This window comes from Solanum pennellii, chromosome 5, assembly GCF_001406875.1.
Source record: "Solanum pennellii chromosome 5, SPENNV200".
Classification (NCBI taxonomy): Eukaryota; Viridiplantae; Streptophyta; class Magnoliopsida; order Solanales; family Solanaceae; genus Solanum; species Solanum pennellii.
The window spans coordinates 3,385,865-3,406,322 of NC_028641.1; the positions used below are offsets into that span (position 1 = coordinate 3,385,865).

A 20,458-nucleotide genomic window follows, 5' to 3' on the forward strand; every position below is an offset into this window, starting at 1 on the left:
TTAACCAATATAGAAATTATTATGTGAAAAAAATGAAGGGTTTTTATAGGAATATAATTTGTACAAGTGGAATATGAAACATTATCTATTGGGGTTAGGCCATAGCAACAAAAATGGCTAAACCATAAAGTGATTGGCTAAAAGGGAAAACAATTGGATTTGTCAATGAAAATTAAAGAGACACGTGGCAATGAGATGTCAAACGTTGTCGTTTTGTCACCTAAGTTATCATCCCAACTCCCAAGATTATGTGGTGGCGATAACGACGTCTTGATTGTTATCGTGAATAATATAATATGAGAAATCGATTTCATAAAAATGATTATCATAAAGATATCGTTATAAAAGATAGCTATTGTAGAAAGATAGTACAAATTTCAAGTACTTGATCGTAAAGTAAGTATTACTATTAAAGATTAATATTTAAATCAGTATGAATTATGGTAGAAACAGATAGAAATTTTAATTCTTAAAGAGAGATTCAACTTTATGCTTTGGTAGAAAGTTAGCGTCTTTGGTTCCCCTTTAGTTGGTCTCACGACGTACTAATTTAAATTGGTCAATACATCGATATAAGTATCACTTGAAGTGAGAAATAGAAATAAAATTAATTAAGGAGTATATTATATATATTTATTTTTTGAGCATGTGCAAATTATTTTATTACTAATAAATAATATATGAAAAATTGTTCAAGAAGGAAAGGTGTATCTAATATATTTAATATACTACCATATGAAACTTGTGATGTTATTTTCATAATCATATCTTTAATAAGATAATTTATTGATCTTCGAAAAAATAAAATATTTTAGATCACTTATATATGTCACATACAATTATTTGATATTTATAATGAAATGTAATAATATAAGTTTCATAAAATTTATTAAAAGTTAAAAGAAATTAAAATTTATTTTTATTTAAAAGGTTCAAATTTAATTAAAGGATGAGTGATCAGATAAATCAATTACAACGTAATCCTTACTAATGGATATCATATACTTATTTTCAACATGACTTATGATAATAATCGTATAAAATGTCTAATTAATTTGTGTGTACGTTTTGAAAAATTTATCATAATTTGAATTTTAAATTTATGTTACGTTTATTCCACCACTATTATATAATGATAAGTAATTTATACTCATTTAAAGTGTTTCTTACAAGTTGTTATTATAAAATATTACTATAATTTTCAGTATATTGGATCTTGCAAAATATGCTTGGACAACTGATTAATTATAACAAAAAGATTAATACTTTATTAGTTTATTTAATCACTAAAAGATAGTGCTGATTCTGCATGTGCATCATATAGGAACCCCACTTTGATATAAAAATGCAATAAAACATTTTTAGGGATTCTAATCACATTTATTCAAAAGGATTTATTAGTTACTTTTTTTTTAAATAAAAAGTTATTTGTAGTTTCTTTTTAGTCAAACACAAGATTTTTATATGCGAAAATATTTTTAGGTTAACCTTTTTGCTTCGATTATATAATTTTTTTTTAAAGATATGAAAGATATAGCGCATTTCGTTTGCAGATAAATACAATATTATAAATACATGTCATAAATATATAAATTATTATTAAACATCGTAATTAAATGTGAAATTATGGATATAAACACAATTTTATCCTCAAAACAAGCAAAGGGACAAGATTAATTAAAAAAATTAAAGAAAATATTTGACGCTAAATAAAAATGTCACTATAATTAGGTAACATTCTTAGTCTTTTTTCTTCATATAATACATGAAAATGATATATGTCTTTATTAATGAAAACGTCCAACTTACCCACAAAATATTTGGCATCCACAATTCTCACCTAATTGTTAGGATTTGTAGGTCCATTATACTCCGTCTATCGACTTTTAATTGTCATATTACGTTTTTCGAAAGTTAATTCGATTAATTTTTAAAATTAAAATTAGATTACATTTATTCAATATTTTTTCAAAAAAAATTAGATATTCAAAAATTATACGAAAATACAAAAAATTTCAAACTTTTTTTTGCATATCAATATGATGAAAAAATATATCGTAAAATATCTGTCAAAGTTCTTATAGTTTGATGCTAAAAGAAAATGACAATTAAAAATGGACGAAGGAAGTATTTATAATTCCTCCTTTAATTTGCAAAATGGATGGCTACCTAAAATTTAGTTCATTTTATGTAGTAGGTGGACAATCAATAGCTAAAGAAAAAAGTATTTATATTCTTAATTAGAATTTTTAGATTTGAACTTTTGGAATAAAAGAAAATTATATGTAGACAATACTTCAATTTCATCTTCAAATGAAATCTTATGCAATAGAAATTTGAGTTATTGGGGATCAAAATGGATTACAAGATGGCACATGAGATTTTTAAATTCAAAAAATTTGTTTATCTTTTTCTGAAAAAAGTTTTAAAATTTGTTTTAAGAGATAATTTTATCATAAGATCTCTTCGCCCTTATCTAAGGCGTCGAGATTGAATTTTGATGATAAAAACATTTTTGATAAAAAAATATTTTTTACAGATTAAAAATAATTATGTGTATACATTCGAACATAAACAAAAGTAAAGGGTTTATTTAAATTTTCTTCATTCGAAAAATTAAATTATACATACAAGTGAAGATAGTTTCGTGCTATACTTATCTAATATATAATAAATTTCCTTGTTAATATTATGTATTTAAAGCCCTAAAATGATAAAATTACGTTTATATGATATCTTTTATATATATATATATATATATATATATATATATATAAAGTAGGTATCATAAATGGACAACAGTAAAAAAAAATCAATCTTTGCCACTTACTTTGACTACAAGATAATGAAATAAATAAAAACTTTAGAAAATATTCAATTCAATGTTCTTTTCTAAGTTAATAAAGTTGGAGTCCTTTCAAAATTTTGAAACAAATAATGATTATTAAAATCAAGCAATATTTATGACCAAACATTTAATTTTAAAAAAAAAAACAAGAATTATAATCACCAACCAAAAAGACAAAAAAGAAATTACTTTTAATACCTCTTGTTGTTGTGACATGTTGACACTTCTTGTATTTTTCTAAAGTTGAGGTTCAATTTGCCTTTCTATTGCCACACATATTATGTTTGACCAATTATATTAAAATAATCAAGAATACCAACAAAAATTATTCACATGTAAAAAAAAAAAAATGATGAAAAGATTTAGTGATGTTTTAGCTCAATTGAATAAAATTGTATAATCAAGAATATATATTGACTATTTGATCGTTATTAGTAAGCGAGGATCAGTTCTTGAGTGTGAGAGAATGATCAAGTATATTGATATCGAGGCACAACCTGAACTTCTGCTGGAGATAATAATTAAGTTTTTTCCCTAACGATAAATTTTTTATCTAAATAATATTATACAGAAGTAAAGAGCTTATACATTTCGAAAAAAATATAATAATCATATGAAAGTAAGCATCAACTAATTTTATATAGGGTGCTAAGATAATGTTTTTAGCTATTTGATTCATAAAATAATTGCAAGTGATTTAGGTGTTGATAGAAAATTTTGGACTAAGACATTTAAGTTTTGGTGAACCTAAACATTTAACGTTGTTAAAGAGATTTGTCTTAGCCCCAAATCTTTTTAATTAAAAAAATATAATTATAAGTTGTGTTATTTGACTTTTAAAAATTTAAACTATACATTAGCCAAGTATATTTTATATTTATATCTTTCAACAAAAAATGAAAAATATTTTTTGGTATAAGTTCATAAATGCTTTAGAACTTTCAACATCTCCAATACGTTACGTTACAAAATTGATTTTCCAATTTTTCTATTAGTTTTATTTATATATAAAGCAATTATTTGATTTAAACATCAAAAGGTGTATCAAAACAAAAGTTCGTGAAGAAACTGAATGTAGTCTTTCATTCTTAATTAGAGATTTTATATTCACGTTTTAAATATGAAATAAATCTTGATAGAGATCACTCAATTACATCTTTAATTAGTTTTATACAATACGAATCTGAATTAATTATATTTTCGGTACAAAAAGAAATCCAACAATATTTAATTTATTTATTCATTGCTACTTGTTTTGAAATTTTCTAAATTTATTTTTGCTTTTATCTTTTCTCAAACGTGTGTTGTCATAATAACATCATACTTAATTGCATATAAATAAAACAACAATTTTTTATAAGATTATTACAACAAAACATATGAAGCAATATCACTTCTTTATAAATCACCTTAGTTTTAGCCTTAAAAAAAAGGGTATAATTTAGTAATATAAATATATGATTGAAATTTTCCTTAAATTGAAAAAACAAATTTCAAATCGAACAAATTAAATAAGACAAATAAAATACTTATAAAAGTAATATCAAATATCAGGGAAACCTAAGGAAAACAAGCTAATAGTTATCTTGCTAACACGTACAATAGTAATTGAATTAATTTATTTTCATCTCAATTATTTCATCGGATATTATTTAATCTTTCACTAATATATATATATATATATATATAAAATAGGAGCTAATAATTTTTTTTTTCAATTGTACCCCACACGAGGGGGTTGTTGTTAGTTGGAATTTATTTTATGTGAAGGACAATATAAGAAGTTGAGAAAATTAATAAATTTATAAATCTTTATTTATTTATTAATTCAATTATTTTCATTAATTTAATCAAATTATGGGGGTCACATCCTCTGATCCGACGCGGCGAAAGAGGACGGAAACGATGCGATTTCCTTGGCGACACGCAATTCGAGGCGATTAAATGTCGACAATCTTTTAAACTTGTCATGAAATTTTGATATTTTTGATAATTAAGTCATTCGTAAGATTAGTTAGAACATCTCAATTCTCATACGTATTGATAACAATCGTAACAAAGTGATAAATACTAATTTATAAGATCTGATTAAATTTAAGTTCACGTATTGTATTGCTCATTTCTGGAGACAACACTTTTAACATAATGTTTCCATTCCAAAGGAATCAACCTTGAAATCTATGATCGAGAAATAGAGAAATCTTAATCATCTCGCGAGAATCATGCTAGTCTTGCTAGTAACTTTAATTTAGATTGACATTTTTAAAATAAAAATAGAAGACAATATTGGAGATTTTTATTTATTTTTGTTTATATACTTGTTGATAAATTGATTGTAAGCAGTGGCGTAGCCACATACTATTAATTGGACACCCTTCGTCGGAAAAAAATTAACATATATACAAGTAAATGATTGCATAATCTATTTTGGATATCCTTAACATAATAAGTTGCTATTTCTGAACACCCTTTAAGAAATTTCTGACTCCGCCACTGATCGTAAGAATATAGCATGTGCCTGTTGTGTATTAATTTGTTACCACATATTTTAAAGTGCATTTTGTGATCCAAAGTTTTTATAAAATAATTGTCACATTCAAGTATGATTGTTATAGATAGGAATTATTTTAGCTCTTATCATAGCTTCAAATAATACTTCAATATTATTACCTGTCTTTGATATTTATTTCATCCAAAATTAACTTTTAAATTTGTCAGAAAATATTATTCACTCATCAATAAACACAAACTTTTCTCCCTTTAAAAATTTACTTCGGTAGATAGAGAAAGATATAAACTCTATTATCTCTATTGAAATTTCAAATTATATACCTAAGACAAGACCAAATTCGTTTTATTTTACTAATTTCGCGATAGGAAGAACTCACTCTTGGTGATAAAGGTTTCTTGACTCGTAATCAGGAATATAGGTCAAAAAAAGAGTTATCCTCAACTTTCGTTTTAATTCTTTCTACAATTCGATCTTCTATCACCAAAGAAAAGGCCATTATTATCTTATTTACTTTGATTCCGATAAACTAACTACTTTTTGCTACAAACACAAAAAAAATAATTGAACTTAGAGCTCTACTTGATTTTGTTACTTATTTTCAAATTTGAAAAATAACTTTTGCTAAAGAATGCCCCATTTTAAAATACAATATACTAGTGAAATATGAAGTCAAAAAGTTTAGTCAACAATATGCAAACAAACAAATTAAAAAAATCCAATGTTAATTTTAGTTAATAACGAGTTAATTGATTTGTTGTTTTTTTTTATAGAGAAAAATCAATCCAAATCGAAACGCATATAAAGAACGAAGAAGATGAGAGAACCAAATATTGGGCCAAAGCACTAATTGGGCTTTCTCTAAAATGTTGCTAAATTCAGCTCAATATGGGCTTACAGCCCAAATTACCAATTATTACTCTTAAGAAGGAACAAAATCCTAACATTTAAACCTAATTCTAAACATTACTGGGCCAAAATATAAACTTACCTAGCAAAAATAATTGGGCAAATTTCACATACAACAAACATAAAATTTATATTTGTATGTTATAGCAAAGTTTGTATAATTATACTCCATAATAAACATATATATATATATATATATATATATATATATATATATATNCAAAAATAATTGGGCAAATTTCACATACAACAAACATAAAATTTATATTTGTATGTTATAGCAAAGTTTGTATAATTATACTCCATAATAAACATATATATATATATATATATATATATATATATGTATAATTCTCTATACATATACAATTGAAGCGAAGTGTATAAAACGAGAAAGAGAAAAAGACTTGGCAGATAATTGTATAAAACTAATTGTATAATTATAAGTGTATATAACGATTATATACAATTTGAATTTGTGTAAAACGAGAAAGAGAGAAAGGCAAAAGAGATTAGTTTGATTATAGCAATTAATTTGATTTATTAGCTTGCCATTATATACAATTTTCCCAAAATAATTTCTAATTTATCTTTTTATTTTGCTTTCTCAGCAAACATAAGAGAAATTGAGGAAAAAAAATTAAGTGGAAATTTCAACGTATTCTAATAAGTTGATTTAAATCATAATCGTTTTGAAAATATTTATCTTTCATTTAGTTAAAGGGTTTACATTATTAAAAATTATAAATGAAATTCAAATTACCGATTTAAAAGAAAATTATAACGCGTATTTATATCAGGTGTTTAATTATTTATACAAAATTAGCGAAGTCAAATTAAATAACTAAAAGTTAAAATGAAAAATACATATCACTTACTCATAGTTATAAAAAAAGAACAAAATATATTATCTTTATTAATTTGATGTGAATAAATATTTATCAAAATAAAACAATTAATTTATTTGTGAAATGTCTCTAAATAAAACTATATAGTGTATGTTGATATTTTTGAACCACTTCTCTCAAAAAGTGGAATTATGAAACTTTGACAATTGAATCCAATATCGAGTGGCCATAAATGAAAGATCCAATATGTTTCTATCAAAATATAAAAGGTGATGTTGCCACTTAGGGCCCGTTTGGATGGGCTTAATAAAAGCAGCTTTAAAAAAGTATTTTTGAAAGTGCTGAAACTTATTTTTAAAATAAGCAGTTTTGTGTTTGGATAAAAGTGCTGAAGTTGCTATGCCAAACGTGAAAAGGGAAAAATGGAAGAAAGAGATGTTAGGGTTATGTTGTAATTTGGAGATTGTATAAAAATATTAAGGGCAAAAAGATAAAAATGTGGTCAACTTAAAACAGCTTATAAGCTAAAAAAAAAAAAAGCACCCTTACCCCAGCTTTTAACTTTTGGCTTAAAATAAGTTTTTTTTAACTTAAAATAAGCTATTTTGAGTATTGCCAAACAGCTAAATAAGTCAAAAATCAGCTTTTAAGTCAGTTTGACCAGCTTTTAAGCTGAGCCAAACAGGCTCTTATTAAGGTTAATCGTCAATATAAATATATTTAAATTTTTGAGTTTTATTAAATTCGTAATTTTAGATATAGTTTTTGATTAATAAATGGGTGTAATTTTTAAGATCATTGTTCCAATTTCAATAAAAAAAAAATTAATTAACAATTTGCTTCTCATTGATGCAGAGTTATTAAATACTTGAACTGATGTACAAAAGCGGATGTAAAGGTGATAGCTTGGCAATATGAATATATTTATTAGTTTTAACCCAAACTTTGTATTTATATTTTTAAAAAATTATTCATATTGTATGATTTATTTATTTAGAATACGATAATTCAGTTAAAGTAAAATTACATGATCTATATAATTCAAATCTTGAATTAGTTTATGTTGATAAAAAATAACATGTACACAATGAAATGATCGAGGTAAACTCATGTTAATTCGACCATAAAATGACAAAACTGATTTTGATACACATATATACAGTATATCTCTCGATTCGTTTTTTCTCAAGAAATATTTTATTTTAAATACTCGTTATACCGACCTCAAATGGCGAAAAAAACTTTGATTCAACATTAGTTGAAATTTTGGCATTTAAGTCTTGTCTTAATCCTTCCTAATCACAATACATCCCCTTTTGGCATCACTTACTAATATTGCTTCATTATTTAGATACACATTAATTATGTGTGAAATCAACTTTTTTTTTTTTCATTTTATAAAAGTCAATTTCTAACACTTGTACTTTAACTTAATAGAAAATGACCTTTTTATCAAACTAATACTTAATATAATTTCATTATCTTTTTGTATATAAGTACTCCTCCTATCAAATAAAGAAAAGGTACTAAAACCAATTGAAATTTAAAAATTGAATAGTGACTCACCAAATATATATAATAAATAAATATTACTCCTTTTAGGTTCACAAATCCTATTGGAGGGAGACAATTAAAAAAGGTGATTCGATGTAGTAATTTAGGTTCGTTTGCATTGTGCGTCGCTATTAAATTGGACATATGTTAGTTGTCAAATATATAATTCAGTTGTCATTTTGATTCGCTGATTTAATATTTGCAAGGAATAAAAGAATCATATAACTTGTATTTTAATATTCAAGAGATTGATGAAGGAATATTTATTTTAGGAAAAAAGGACTTTCAAATATTCGACAATTGCTTTAAATTTATTAAATTTTAAAAAATGTGATGATAATCATGTATCAAGCACGTGACCGTTACAGATAAGCTAAAAATAAAAAAATCAAAGAAGGGGATATATTCTATTTTTGTTTTATAAACTTAAAAGATTGTAACAATTTAATATGTTAATATTAATGAGTACATTCCAAGCTTAAACTTCAATACACACAAAAATATGAAAGGTCAACAATAAGGAGGAGAAAAGTCAATGTTTTAATCATGGATATTACTTATAAGAGAATCTAAGATCTTTGTTTAAAAAAATTATTTATATAAAATAATGGGTAGAATATTTGAATTCTTTTTTTTAAAAAATAATTGATATGAAATTTTAGATTATAAAAATAAAGATACTCTTAAGAAAGTCTGTTAGATTTGTTCTTAGGTAATACAAATCTAGATTAATTATGCTCGTAAATTCATAATATTATCTGAAATAACTTAATTTTACTTCTCTTATATTTTCGATCCTCTACACTCTCTCTATCAACAAATCATCTCGTATTTATAATTGACATATACTTCGATGAAAAAATAGATGAATATTATTCTTGAAAGAAAATGAAAAAAATTACGATTTAATTTTTGATTATAGTTAAAATTACCTTAGAATGGAGCTTCCCAAGAAGTCCAATATAAAAAAAAATAAAAAAATATCTTTCACAAATTAAATAATGCTAGATAAAAAATTCAAAAAGTTAATAGATTAAGCTTTCGTTTGGATATAAATTTTGATAATCAAACTTGAAAATTGAAAATTTGAGTTTCTGGTTCTTAAAATTTTACTTAAACATGTATTTTGCCATTTTCTTTTTCTTTATAGTTTATGAGTTATGAATTTTCTTAAAAAACTGTTATGAGTAACGTAGGGGTAGGAGAGGGTACCGAAGATCACGTTTTTTGAACTCAAATCAAATTTTATTGTAAGACAAATATTTAAAGGTAAACTTTTAAGATTTGACTTAAAAAATTTATGATCAAATATTAGCTCAAATTTTACGAACAAATAATCATATAAAAAAAATAAATTTTCAAAATTTAATCCAAAATTTATGGCGGCTAGCTAAAAATCCCATCTTTTTGCTATAGGAGTAGAGCTGCAAATTGCAGCAGACATATGAGCAAGAAACTCGTGTCCCTCTTTAATTGTAATATAATAATCCTCTGTGAATATGACTAATGACACTAAAAGCAGCCATTTTTATTGCAATTTGAAGCTTAATAATCATCAGTCAAAAAGTTTATTGGTCAATAAATGCAACTTTTTTTATTTTTTGGTTCAAAAATTATTTTGAAAATTCAATCTTTGTGTGATATGAGGTGGATACATAGTCAACCCTTCTGTCAGAACCAGTTGTAGAGAATTTGTATAGCAAAAAAATCCATATTTTTGCTTAAAAATTCAATCTTTCTTCTAGAGTAAAAAACCCAAGAAACCCCTTTTCTCTTTTTAGTATATTTTTCATTATCTACTTGTTTAGTTTGTATAATTTTCAGGTGTTTTCAAGATTACAGATGAACCAAGAAAAAAGGTATTTCTTGATAGTATCATTAAACCTTTGTGTTTTATGCTTCATTTTGCAAATAGATGAATGTTCTGCTGTTGATCCACAGTTTGTAGTATGTAATAAATCAGTAAATTGTAGATATGGTCCAAGAATAAGCTTTCCATTTTATATTGAAGATGTTCAAGAATCTTATTGTGGGTACCCTGGATTTGGGCTAAATTGTAGTGAACAAGGGTTTCCTGTTGTACATATTGCTGGAAATGAGTATGTAGTTGAAGATATTAGATATCAAGATCATACTTTTCAGCTTAAAAATTCAGTCTTTAACAGTAGTGTAAGGAATGCATGTATTTCTGATATCAAGAATGTGTCACTCGATAATCGCCCTTTTAAGTTTATTAAGGACCCAGAATTTTACTTGTTGTCGAAGTGTAATGGTTCGATATCCCAGAATCTTTCGAAGCACAGGATTGGTTTTGGTTGTGGTGGAGAAAATGTGAATGATTGGGGTCTTGCAATGTTTGCTAATGATGAGAGCTTTGAGTCTGCATTACAAGTGTGTGAAAAACATGTAATGGTACCAGTAGAAATGCTTGGTGATGAGGGAAGTAATCGAGATGTTGACTATCGGGGGCTTTTGAGAAGGGGGTTTAGATTGAAATGGACTGCTAGTAACTGCAGTGAATGTGCAGCAAGTAGAGGACATTGCGGATTTGATGTTATCAACTATCAATTCAAATGTTACTGCACTGATAGACCTCATGCATTGAGTTGCAAACCTTCCGGTAAGCCCCTATAACCTTATTTACCAGTTAAGCTTTAAGATATTTTCGTGTTATTAGGCATTAAGATACAGCTGAATTAATCGAATGGATATAGCTGTGGATGATTAATAATGTGTTTACAACAAAGTGTAGCCAAGGAAATATCCTTATAGCTTCTAAGGATTATAAATTATTCCCATGTAACGGCTATTAATGAAAAAAATCCGCGCCAGGCGAGCGAGTGCAAGCGGCCTATGGAGAGTTAGGCCCTCTCATTTCTTCCCCCATATATTTTGTATATGATCTCCTAGAGAATACGTTGTGCTCCTAATGCAGCACCTTATCCTATGATTATGCTCCGTGCTTTAGGTTCTTTACGTGTGATTACAAGCACCCAAAAAATGTAACTTGATGATTTAGGCGACATTATAAGCTGATTAAATCCGTATTAGTAGTATAATTTAGTATCACGTATTTTCTTATTCTTTAATGAGTATCACTATCTAATGTTTCAATCGCTTTATATCCTGTTATTTTGCTGTCATATTTTTCTTGGAATCCTGCTATGAAAACGTTTCTTTGAGCTGAGGGTCTATTTAAAACAACCTCTTACCTCAGAAAGGTATGTTAAGGTATGCGTACATCCCACCCACCCGTCCACTCGTGGGATTACACTGGGTATGTTGTTGTTGATTCAACTGAATTGATCGTATGGATGATTATAATGTGTTTATGACAAAGTTTGTTTAGCCAAGAAAATATCGTTATAGCTACTGAATGGTGTCTATTTTGATTAATCCAAGCATTTTGTGGCTTGATCTTTTGTCCTGTTAATCTTTTGGTTACACCGGTATTATTTTTGTTAAAGTATATGATGACTCCAATTAAAGAGTTCTGTAATTCTATTCTAAATCTAATAGGCCACTTAATCTCCTTTTTCTTAACCCATTCAACTTTACATTTTGAATACAAAATTATAGTCTCAAATGGCCTTTTAAGGAATACCGCTTGGGATCACCTCTGATTTGAGCTTTATCTATGATAATTCATGTCTAAGAAGCAATCTCTATGATACTTATGAAGGACTAGGTCAATAGTTCGACATGATCAAATAAAGTAGGCTAATATGAACTCAGCAACGGGGTCGTTAACAAACCACAGCTGTAATTAGTATGTATACATTGGCTGCTCATATTGAGCAGTTGCTTGTTTGACGGAATCAGAACTTACATTATTGACTTTAATATAGGTAGGAAACTGCGACATGTAAAACCTAGTCAAACTTAAAATAAGAATAAGTAGAACATTTCAGAAGTATGTAATCAAGAGCTGACTTTTATCTTACTTTACTAACTTCAATATAGGTATAATATTGCAACAACAACTATGTTTTATACTTGGAATATGTTAAATATAATTTTACTTGAGCGGGAACAACCTCTCTACCTTCTCAAGGTAGGGGTAGGGTCTGCATACACACCACCATCCCCAGACCCCACTTGTGGGATTACACTGGGTATGTTTTGGTTATTTACGCCATTGTACTAATCTTCCAGCAGTCACTACGTTACCAAAATTATCTCCTATGGACCCAATCATTTCGGTTTGTGAATGCTGACATAGTGAATTCTTCATGCATAGCTCCTCGGGGGCTTTTTGCTTTTGATCAATCTCCCTTCACATTTAGTTCAACTATATTATAGTAAATCTATAATTGTTTAATTAATCCTTTCCCAAAAAGTATGCTAAAAATCCAATTGCTTGTACTTCAAATGATGTGAATCATCCCTATCCTGTTTTAGACAAGGGGAAAAACCAAGTCGATTGTAGTGCAATGCCTTTAGAGTCATATGTTGCTGCACCCGTTGAAATAGGAAAAAGAAAAACAATAAGAAATGGCAATTGATAGACCATTTAAGGTTGTCGGAAAATAATTAATACTACAATTGTCTGGAATAAGTTAGTGACTGTGAAAGGACAGCAACCATTGTGGGTCTGAAAATGGTGAACCTGTTTTGTTATCGCTCTGATCGGTCTTGCCAGAATCATTGTTGTGATGGTAACTACTATTACCATCTGCAACTTTTAGATTCTAGGCATAAGATACTGATTATTTGCAGAGTAATAAAAGCTAACAACTATCGGTGAGGCTTTCATGTGTATCATAAGCATCCAAAATTCTTCTCTTATGTATTACTCCCTGCGTCCCAATTTAAGAATCTTAGTTTGATTAGACACGGAATTCAATAAATAAAGATGTGTGTAGTCCTTTAAATCTTGTGGTCTTAATGTTGGAATTGGGAAGTTAACTAAATATAGAAAGAGACACTCTTTTTGGGATAGACCAAAAAGGAAAGTAATACATTTAAATTGAAACGGAGGACGTACTATAAACTGCATAATATGATTTGGAGAGGATTATATTCTTTTCCGTTCTTTTACTACCAGTTTGCATTGAGTATAGTTTGGCGATAGTGAGATTATAGGCTACTGTTCACTTATTCCACTGCCTTAATTCATGTCCATAGAGTGGTAACTTGTCTGAGATTGACCTATGCATTTTTCTCATATGGTGATTTTCGATGCTGTTCTAAATGTGGCGTTAAAGAAAACCAATGTCTTACCGACAATCTCTGGACATTTTTAAAGTCGTATAGCACATCCAGAAGCAGTTGCCTACTGGTCCAAAACCAATAACTATAAATGCATGTCCCTGTATGTCCATTTTCATCCACTGAAACATTTTATAAGTTCTATTTTCTTCCTTGTCTGAAGTTACTTCATTTTCAGGGAAAAATAATTTGCGGTTGATTCTTGGCTCAGGTAAACCAGTACTATATTATTATTATCCCTGAATTTGACATTTCAACATAGTTCCACATCTTGTTAACTTCATTTTGGTCCTTTTTAGTTTTAGGTGGAGCTGTGTTAATAATCCTTGTGGTCACTTCCATTGTTTGTTGTTACAAGAAAGAACACAGAAGTTGTTTGTACTTCACCTCGAGAAAAAAATCTTGTGATCGTTCCTTAACACATGATTTTGATGGAAGTACTAGTTACCATGGAGTCTCGGTCTTCTCCTATGTTGAACTGAAAGAAGCTACAATTAACTTCGATTCCTCCAATGAACTAGGAGATGGAGGTTTTGGTGCTGTTTACTATGGTAAAAATCTTGAAAGAAACTCAGATGTTCAAATGACACGAATAAATAGCTAAATTTTGTACTACCTTTCTTACTAGGTAAACTTAAGGATGGGAGAGAAGTTGCAGTGAAGCGACTTTACGAGCACAATTGCAAGAGAATGGAACAGTTTAAAAATGAAATTGAAATTCTCTCTCGCCTACGGCATCGAAATCTTGTTACCCTTTATGGTTGCACATCAAAGCATAGCCGTGAACTCCTCCTTGTTTATGAATTCATTCCCAATGGAACAGTGGCAGATCACCTGAATGGGGATAGAGCAAAGGACGGATTCCTCCCATGGCCTATCCGCATGAATATTGCTGTAGAAACTGCTTGTGCATTGGCTTACCTCCATGCTTCTGGCACAATACATCGCGATGTGAAGACTAGCAACATACTCCTCGACAGCAATTGTTGTGTCAAAGTTGCAGATTTTGGGCTTTCGAGACTCTTTCCAAATGATGCTACTCATGTCTCAACTGCTCCTCAAGGGACTGCTGGATATGTTGATCCAGAGTATCATGAATGTTACCAGCTCACTGATAAAAGTGATGTTTACAGTTTCGGTGTTGTCCTTGTTGAACTTATCTCATCAATGCCTGCTGTTGATATTACCAGGCGTCGACATGAAATCAATTTGGCCAACTTAGCAATAAACAGGATTCAGAGATGCGCATTTGATGAGCTGATTGATCCATCTCTGGGATTTAAATCAGATGCACAGGTTATGAGAATGACTACTTCAGTAGCAGAGCTAGCATTTCAATGCTTGCAGCTTGAAACGGACTTGAGACCAAAAATGGATGAAGTACTAGAGACACTTAAACATATTCAAGGCACCTATACGGATCACATCAAAGATGAGAAGACGAATGACTCAATTGTCAGTAACACAGAATGTAATGGTGAAAAAGTCCCTACTTCTCCTACATCAGATAAAGTAGTTCTGTTAAAGAAAATACATTTGCCACCTTCACCTATTTCTGTAACTGAGAGCTGGGTTAGTAGCTGTGGCAGTAGTAATATTAGCGGGTGAAAGTCTTACACTCTTTGTTTTCATTTCAACGTAAATGTTACAAATATGTACTCATTGATAAGCTGTAAAGGAATAAGATGGTGAGACCTTTCTTTTTATCTTTATTAGTTTTTAGTTTTTAGTTTTGTTCTTCGTTCGCCATTTTCTGAACACAGTGGAGTATAACTACTGAATATGGACATGCTTTCTGCACTAATGAGCATGCATATTTTTCATGGTATCCTGGATTTGAGGTTACTGAAATGAATATTAGCCACTTTACTTGGATTTTGACCAGCTACTATGTGCAGTTCTTATGACCAAATAATGCTGTGTGCGTAATATTTCCTTTACAGAACATGGTTATGGCGGTTTTGGAACAGTTTGACATGATGAGAAGCATATCGACTGGAGCTACACAATGCATCAGTTACAAATTCAGGAAATCAGCAGGTATTTGGCAGATTTTTCATTAAGATAATAGTACTGTTGTTGTTTAGTAACTCAATATATATACAGCTGCTAACAGTGCGCATTCTTAGGTGAACTCAGCAATAGAAGAGACGTAGCAGTGAAAGAAGAGACGTAACAGTGAAACGCGCCTCTATGGACATAAAAAGCTTCTCACACGGCCAGGACATCATATCTTGTTACTCTCTATCGTTGCACATAGAGACACAACACTGAAATTTATGAATACATTCAGTGTAAAAAGCACATCACTTTCAGGATGAGAGAACGAAGAATTACCAAATTTGGTAAGTGTAGACAAAAACTTTATGGGATTACGTCCATACACAATTTGGACTAAGTTTTACAATGCCTCAGCTCTGGGAACAGGAAAGGAACTGAGTGGCCGAAAATGCTTATCCATTTCTTCACCATATTCCACGGATGATAGGTGGTTTAGTGGCTCTACCACAACCAACATTATCCGTCCAGCTTTACATATTCCCCCTTGACATTTCGATGTTTTACAAGTTTGTATATTTTATGCTCCATTTCTTCTCATTGTTTGGTCTCTGATTGTATGTTGAGTACATTGCCTAACCTATCAGGATGAACACTGTAAATGGATCTGCCTTCCATCTACCATTGTGAGACACTCTGTGATTGTTCTCTTTTACGAAAGAAAAGAAATGCAGAATGGACCAGAGCCCATGTTATATCAAGAAAGCTTCACTAGCTTTGATCATTTAGCTAATGGACAAAGCTCTTCAAACAGTTTCTGATATGGAGACTGGAATTTTATTGATTAAGATCATCGAGTTGATTTCTTCAATGATCTGATCATTCAACTATTGGAAATAAGTGAACAAAGTTACTTTTCTGATACAAGAAAGTTACTGTTCTTTCTTTTGTATCAGAAAAGTCGCTTATCTTTTGCTATTTCACTCAAAAGGTCATTTTTCTTTCTCCCGTATCAGAAAAGTCTCTTATCTTTTGCTGTTTCACTCGAGAAGTCAGTCAAGCCGGAGAGTGATATATCAAGCTACTTTTTAAAGCACTTGGTTCACCTATTCCATCAAAAGTGACCCATAACCAAAATACTTACTGTTCTTACCAACTTCCCTTTATCTTAAGTAATTATGATGTGATCCAAAATACTTGCCTTCTGCTTAGGAAAGAAGGCACATACTTATTAAGACTATGCATGAGATTTTCTGTAAAACAGAAAAAAAAAGCAGAAAATTCTTATCTTTAGAGTCAATGATTCAAGTCTTTACATAGTACTTAGTCAATGAGAATGGAGAGTGGAAAAGTCTTTAATTTTGACCCTCACTTGAAGCTTGTTTCATTTTTCCAAAGTCTTTGTAACAAAATTCCAAGTTCACATATAGAAAAATAAACCAGATAACAAGGTTAAATTCCAATTTTCTTGCTGTGTGAGACCATATAGAGTAAGCAATATGGCTTCTGCTTTCTTGTTTTTGTGTTGTGTAGTGATCTTTGGCCTACATCAAGTACTAGGTAACTCCAAATCCAACTGCACCGATGAGTTCGAGTGTGGAGGCCTTGGAGCTATGAAGTTTCCTTTCACAAATACCACCAACCCTGAGTGTGGATTATGCAGGTTTGATTGTCATACTAAACCATATCCTACAATTAAACTTGGTGGACACAAATATGATGCTGTAGTGAAGAGGGGTGATTTTTTCCTTATTTCAGATCCTAAACTTCAAGAGTACTTAGAGAACAAAAATTGCAAGTCTTTTGACAGAAACTTCTCATTTCCAAATTCCCCTTTGATTTCTTTCCAAATTGTTCCTAACTTAACCTTGTACAAATGCAAACATAGCCATAAAAACAACATCCAGGAGACAAATGATTCTTTTTTCAAAGATTTTGATCGATATACTGAGTGTGAAGGTTTTAATGTTTACTATCACCATCCCAAGAAAACAATATTGGGAAATACTAGTGCTAAGATAAGTGGCAAACTTCCAAAGCACTGTTCATTTATACAATTGCCAATTCCATTGCCTACACCAGCAAAACCATATGCAGGTGGCTTGTTTGAATTATTGACTTCTAATGTACTTCTAAACTGGGAGTTATCCAAAGATTGTCATCTGTGTCTTGACAAAGGAGGGAAATGCCAGCTGATCGATGAACACGAGTTTCATTGTTCCATTAAAGGTAGATATAGTATTTTCAAGAAATAACTCTTGTTCTACTTGTTTCCTATTGTGGTTTATCTAAAAAGATTATCTTTTTTCCTTTACTGCAGGACAAAATGAACAAAGTAATTCGAGAATGATTGTTATGGCCTCAGGTAATTATCTAGCCAATGACCACATTTTTATATTAGTAGGGGTTTTGGAGCGACGGTAAAGTTGTCTCGTGTTTTGAGCAGTGGAATCAACCACTGAAGCCTGCATCAGGGTAGTCTGTCTACATGACACCCCTTGCGGTGTGCCCCTTCCCCAGCCAGGCTCCCTTTTTTGTACTACACTTTCAAAAGATCAGATTTTGATTATTGTATCTTATGTTTTCTAGTTTTAGGTGGAGTTGGTTTGATCCTACTATCTTCCACTGTTGCCTTTTCTATCTGGTGTCGCAAGAGAGGGAAGAATGGTTCGACTCAATTTCATCGGGATCTTGAGGTAGAGAGCAAATATTTTGGATTTCAGGTTCCAGTTTTCACCTATGCTGAACTTAAGGAAGCCACCAACAATTTTGATCCCTTGAATGAACTAGGAGATGGAGGTTTTGGAACTGTATATTATGGTAAGTTTTTCGTAAACCTAAGAAATATGTTAAAAATACAACAATTTCCAAAAGTTGAAAAGTAGCTAGAGTGGCGAAACCAAGAATTTCGTTGAGGGTGTATAAACTTTTTAATTTGGCCTAAACTGGCAACTAAATACTCCAACTTTGAGTATGAACATCCATGCACCTCAACCGTCTCCCTTGTGTGAGTTGAATACTCCAACTTACAAAATGATCATCTAACCACCTCCAAAATTTATGTGTCACGCCAACGTTGGCTGTGTACGAGACACAGTGGGGACGAGTTGGAATGTTTAGTTGCCAATCGACTCTAAGTTGAGGTATCTAGATGTGCACTCCCACAATTGGAGTGCTCACTTGCCGTCGGAGTCCAAGTTTGAGTGTCTGTTTATGTCTTATGCCTTTGATAAATATGTGTAAAATGTAACTTTTGACCTTTATACTTGCTATATACATGGTATAATTTTGACGAAGGGTGTTCAACTGATCACTTTCTCATTGTTCTTGCACATTATGAATTAGGGAAACTGTATGATGGAAGAGAAGTTGCAGTAAAATGCCTCTATGAGCACAACTGCAAGAGAATGCAGCAGTTCACAACCGAAATCGAGATTCTTACTCGTTTGAGGCACCAAAATCTTGTGTCCCTTTATGGCTGCACTTCAAGACGCAGCCGTGAGCTTCTCCTTGTTTACGAATACATTCCACATGGAACAGTTGCTGATCATCTCCATGGCGAAAGAGCAGCAGAGGGATCTCTCACATGGCCCATCCGTATGAACATTGCAGTTGAAACAGCCAGTGCATTGGCTTACCTCCATGCTTCTGATGTGATACATCGCGATGTCAAGACTAACAACATCCTTCTCGACAACAACTTTCGTGTCAAAGTAGCAGATTTTGGACTCTCGAGACTTTTCCCCAACAACGTTTCTCACATATCAACAGCTCCTCAAGGAACGCTCGGGTACGTTGATCCTGAGTATCACGAGTGTTATCAGCTTACTGACAAAAGTGATGTTTACAGTTTCGGGGTTGTCCTTATCGAGCTTGTATCATCAATGCCAGCTGTTGACTTAAACAGGCACAAGAACGAGGTCAATTTGGCTAACTTGGCGATAAACAGGATACAAAGATGTGCATTTGATGAACTGATCGATCCATCACTCGGGCTAAACTCAGATACGCTTGCTAAGAAAATGACTATCTCTGTCGCGGAGCTAGCTTTTCGATGCTTGCAACTTGATAAGGATATCAGGCCAACAATGGATGAAGTATTGGACATTTTAAGAAAGATCCAAGGTGGAGAGTTTCATCAAAATGAGAAGACATTTGACAATTTATTCAAGTCTAAGAGTGTTAATATCCCTCCATTTTCCTCTGAATCAGATGAAGTTGCACTGTTAAAGAAAGTTAAGTTCATAAGTTCATCAGATACTAATAGTGAGGTATGGATTAGTGGCTCTACCACAACAAGCACTAGTGAGTGAGTGAGTGACTATCTATGTTGCTCGGAAACTCAAAAAATATTGCTGCACTCGTGACAGATCCTTGTAAAATGTGTGGCTTTTGAAGGATCTGATGATATTTTTGAAGAGTTCGAGAGGTGAATATCTTAGCTAAATGTAGTTTTCAGACTTCAGAATCTACTAACTCTTAGCTAAAGCATTTGAGCTTTATAGGAATTTTACATATAATAAATTATGTTCTTGAAGTTATGCTTCTTTTGCTTTTTTAATTGTCAATTTTCATGAAATT

General features: G+C 30.5%; 2 protein-coding genes across 3 annotated transcripts; both read left to right on the top strand.

Annotated features, from left to right (window-relative positions):
• The first annotated feature begins 10,060 nt into the window (after positions 1-10,060).
• On the top strand, positions 10,061-15,608 carry LOC107019810 (LEAF RUST 10 DISEASE-RESISTANCE LOCUS RECEPTOR-LIKE PROTEIN KINASE-like 1.2). The gene is made up of 4 exons (XM_015220180.2): positions 10,061-11,288; positions 14,058-14,090; positions 14,179-14,430; positions 14,508-15,608. The coding sequence occupies exons 1-4, from the start codon at positions 10,511-10,513 to the stop codon at positions 15,485-15,487; spliced, it is 2,043 nt and encodes a 680-aa protein (XP_015075666.1). The 5' UTR covers positions 10,061-10,510; the 3' UTR covers positions 15,488-15,608.
• Positions 15,609-15,779: 171 nt separating this feature from the next.
• Positions 15,780-20,418, top strand: LOC107019814 (LEAF RUST 10 DISEASE-RESISTANCE LOCUS RECEPTOR-LIKE PROTEIN KINASE-like 1.1). Of its 2 annotated transcripts, none has more exons than XM_015220184.2 (5): positions 15,780-15,919; positions 16,009-18,106; positions 18,198-18,242; positions 18,467-18,697; positions 19,223-20,418. In XM_015220184.2, exons 2-5 carry the CDS (start codon positions 17,377-17,379, stop codon positions 20,188-20,190), a joined length of 1,974 nt encoding a protein of 657 aa, XP_015075670.1. In that variant the 5' UTR covers positions 15,780-15,919; positions 16,009-17,376; the 3' UTR covers positions 20,191-20,418. The 2 variants fall into 2 exon arrangements, with proteins under 2 accessions (XP_015075670.1, XP_015075671.1); XM_015220185.2 differs by having other exon boundaries at positions 18,473-18,697.
• Positions 20,419-20,458: the final 40 nt, after the last annotated feature.

What these genes read in the sequence shown, in the direction of transcription:
- LOC107019810 (XM_015220180.2), top strand. Translation starts at nt 10,511, where the DNA reads ATGAACCAAGAAAAAAGGTATTTCTTGATAGTATCATTAAACCTTTGT. An exon ending in GCGGTTGATTCTTGGCTCAG is followed by an intron (nt 14,091 to 14,178) that starts GTAAACCAGTAC and finishes GGTCCTTTTTAG; the next exon opens with TTTTAGGTGGAGCTGTGTTA. An exon ending in TTTTGGTGCTGTTTACTATG is followed by an intron (nt 14,431 to 14,507) that starts GTAAAAATCTTG and finishes CTTTCTTACTAG; the next exon opens with GTAAACTTAAGGATGGGAGA.
- LOC107019814 (XM_015220184.2), top strand. Translation starts at nt 17,377, where the DNA reads ATGGCTTCTGCTTTCTTGTTTTTGTGTTGTGTAGTGATCTTTGGCCTA. An exon ending in AATGATTGTTATGGCCTCAG is followed by an intron (nt 18,243 to 18,466) that starts GTAATTATCTAG and finishes TATGTTTTCTAG; the next exon opens with TTTTAGGTGGAGTTGGTTTG. An exon ending in TTTTGGAACTGTATATTATG is followed by an intron (nt 18,698 to 19,222) that starts GTAAGTTTTTCG and finishes ATTATGAATTAG; the next exon opens with GGAAACTGTATGATGGAAGA.